The sequence below is a fragment of the Limulus polyphemus genome, unplaced genomic scaffold (assembly GCF_000517525.1).
Source record: "Limulus polyphemus unplaced genomic scaffold, Limulus_polyphemus-2.1.2 Scaffold2216, whole genome shotgun sequence".
Lineage (NCBI taxonomy): Eukaryota > Metazoa > Arthropoda > Merostomata > Xiphosura > Limulidae > Limulus > Limulus polyphemus.
Window position 1 is genome coordinate 45775 of NW_013667826.1, and position 2811 is coordinate 48585.

The 2811-nt window shown below is 33.8% G+C and overlaps 1 protein-coding gene across 1 annotated transcript in view; it reads left to right on the top strand.

The window, feature by feature from the left end:
* LOC106466300 (U5 small nuclear ribonucleoprotein 200 kDa helicase-like) overlaps positions 1–2811 on the top strand; it is a 54910-nt gene that overhangs the window by 43328 nt on the left and 8771 nt on the right. The window contains exon 25 of the mRNA XM_013926569.2: positions 2281–2428. Coding sequence (XP_013782023.2) covers positions 2281–2428 — 148 coding nt within the window. The remainder of the gene's footprint in view (positions 1–2280; positions 2429–2811) is intronic.

The window sequence follows — 2811 nt, forward strand, 5'->3', positions numbered from 1 at the left end:
GAAGGAATGTGACAAGAATTATCTCATGTGAATTGGGCATCTGAATTATTTGAAGACACTGATCAGATGTGGAAATTTTTTAATATTCAAGATAAACATATTCCTTATAGAAAGAAAAGGGTGGTTGTAAGTAAAAACCAGATTGGGTCACAAAAGGTATGAGATAAAAGTAAATAAAAACATCACAAGTTTAAGAAATTTAGATTGACTGGTATGATGGAAGGTTTAGAAGACCAAGAAATTTGGTGAAACGGGAAATTAAGACAACCAAAAGTAAGTATGAAAAAAAGTTGGCTGAAAATGTAAAAATTAACAGTAAGGATTTTTTTAACAACATACAGGGTAAACAAAATGTTAAGATGTGGGTAGAATATTTGAGGGAAGATAAAGGAAGTCTTGTATCTTATGAATATGAGATGGCTGGGTTAATAAATTTTGCTTTCTCTTCAGTTTTTACTAATGAAGATTCAAGCAATGTTCCTCATCTTGAACAATTAGTAGATGTAAGCATCAAACAAGATGATCACATTAATTATGAGCTTGTTTAGAAAAAATTGGGAAGTTTAAAAAATGATAAGTCTTCTGGGCAAGATAATATTTCCTCGAGGGTTTTGGTGGAGGTTAAGGATATGTGAGCCACTTGCTATTATTTTTGTAAGTCCTTGAATGGTGGGCAGGTACCAGAGGATTGGAAGTTAGCCAATGTAACTCCTTTTTTTCAAGGGAGGTAATGAAAATTGTCCCAGTAATTATAAGCCCATTAGTCTTACATCAGTTGTGGGAAAAATTTTGGAAAGTCATTTCACAAAGTTTAGAATTTTATTGGATAGTCAACATAATTTAGCTAAGGGAAAATCTTGCCTTACAAATCTTATGACATTCTTTGGAAAGGTTACTGCTTATGTAGATGAAAGTAATGATGTAGATTTAGTGTATCTGGATTTTCAGAAAGTATTTGACAAGGTGCCACATAAAACGGTTGTAAAAAATGTATCTATAGGTGTGGGGGATAAGTTAGCTAATTGGATAAAAGAGTGGCTGGATGGAAGAAAGCAGAGAGTTGTTATAAATGAGTTCAGTCAAACCTCAGGGCTCAGTATAAGGACCTTTTCACTTTTTGATTTGCACCAATGACATAGATGAAGGAATGGTCAATAAATTACTTAAATTTGCAGATGATATTAAGGTCTTGGGTGTTATTAGCTGTGAGGAGGATGCTGTTTCTTTACAAAAGGATTTAGATCATCTAGTGAGATGGGTGAATAAATGGCAGATGGGTTTTAATTATAATAAATGCAAAATAATGAATGTGGGTTATCATAATTTGAATTATAAATATATTTTGGATGGGAATAACCTTAACTGTGTTATGAAAGAAAAAGATCTTGATGTAATAGTTGATCAGTCTCTTAAACCATCCAAGCAGTATGCTGTTGCTAGTGGTAGGGTAAATAGGATTGTAGGTTGTATCTACAGAATTGTTGAATACAAGTCTAAAGAGGTTATAATTTCATTGTGTAGGTCACTGGTTAGGCCACATTTGGAGCACTGTGTTTAGTCTTTGGCTCCTTACCTTTGGAAGGACATTCATAGGAGGGCTACTAGAATGGTGCATGGGATGGAGGGGTTGTCATATGAGGAGAGGTTAAGATATCTGAAATGGTTTTCTCTTGAAAAAGAAGAGTTAAAGGAAATCTGATTGAGATGTTTAAGATTGTTAAGGGAATTGATAGTGTTGGTGCATTATCTTTGTCATACTTAACTGTGAGAATAGTAGGACTATGGGACACATATATAAGTTTTGGCAGGGTAGGACTCATTTTCAGCTAAGACAGTTTCATTTTTCTAACAAGGTGGTTGGCCTTTGAAATGGGTTGTCTTTGGATGTTTTGGAGGCAGTAAACTTAAGTGAGTTTAAGAAAAAGCTTCATAAGTATATGAATGATAGGGGCTAACTTTGAAGTTCTTTTTTGTTTTTGTTTTTAATAGTTTTAATTTAGAGGATGGGACAGCATAGGTGGACCAATAGGTCCTTTGTTGTCCCTAAATGTTAAGTTATATATGGAATTAAACAATATAATTAACACAAGAATATACAACAAAGGCAAAACTTTGAGTCAACTGGATTTGCTCTGCATTATTTATGCAGTTCCCTGCATCTGTGTTTCATTGTTTGTCACTTGTATCACGGAATTTTTGGTATCACTATTTTTTAGTCACTTGAATCAATATCTTTTGTTTTTACTTTCACTTGGATCTTCATGTCCTGATTTTTTACAGAGTCACCTGGACCATTGTCTTCATGATCATTTCAATGCTGAGATTGTCACCAAAACAATAGAAAACAAACAAGATGCAGTAGACTACCTGACCTGGACATTTCTGTACATGAGGATGACCCAGAACCCAAACTATTATAACCTACAAGGCAAGTTGTTGTAAATCTACCTCATTATGACTGTTTAATTAAGGCTTGGCCTTTTCTTTATCAGGCCTGATCTAGAGAAAACCCTTTGTTTAAACTACAGTCATTTCTTTAAAGTTTTATATTTATAACAACACACAAATGCATGATATTATGACATGAGCAGTACGTCAGATATGCTGTGACCATCAGTCATACAATGTTTGGTGTATTTCCAAGCTTAATTAATGGAGGATGTCTTCTGTGCTTCACATATAATGTTTTACCAAGCAACCCAATACCATAATTATAGTATTTTGGCACTTGTGTATAAAGTTAAAATCATAAATAATATTCAACGTCGAAACATGTAGAATCGTCAACTTTTGGAAGGCCATAGATAGGCC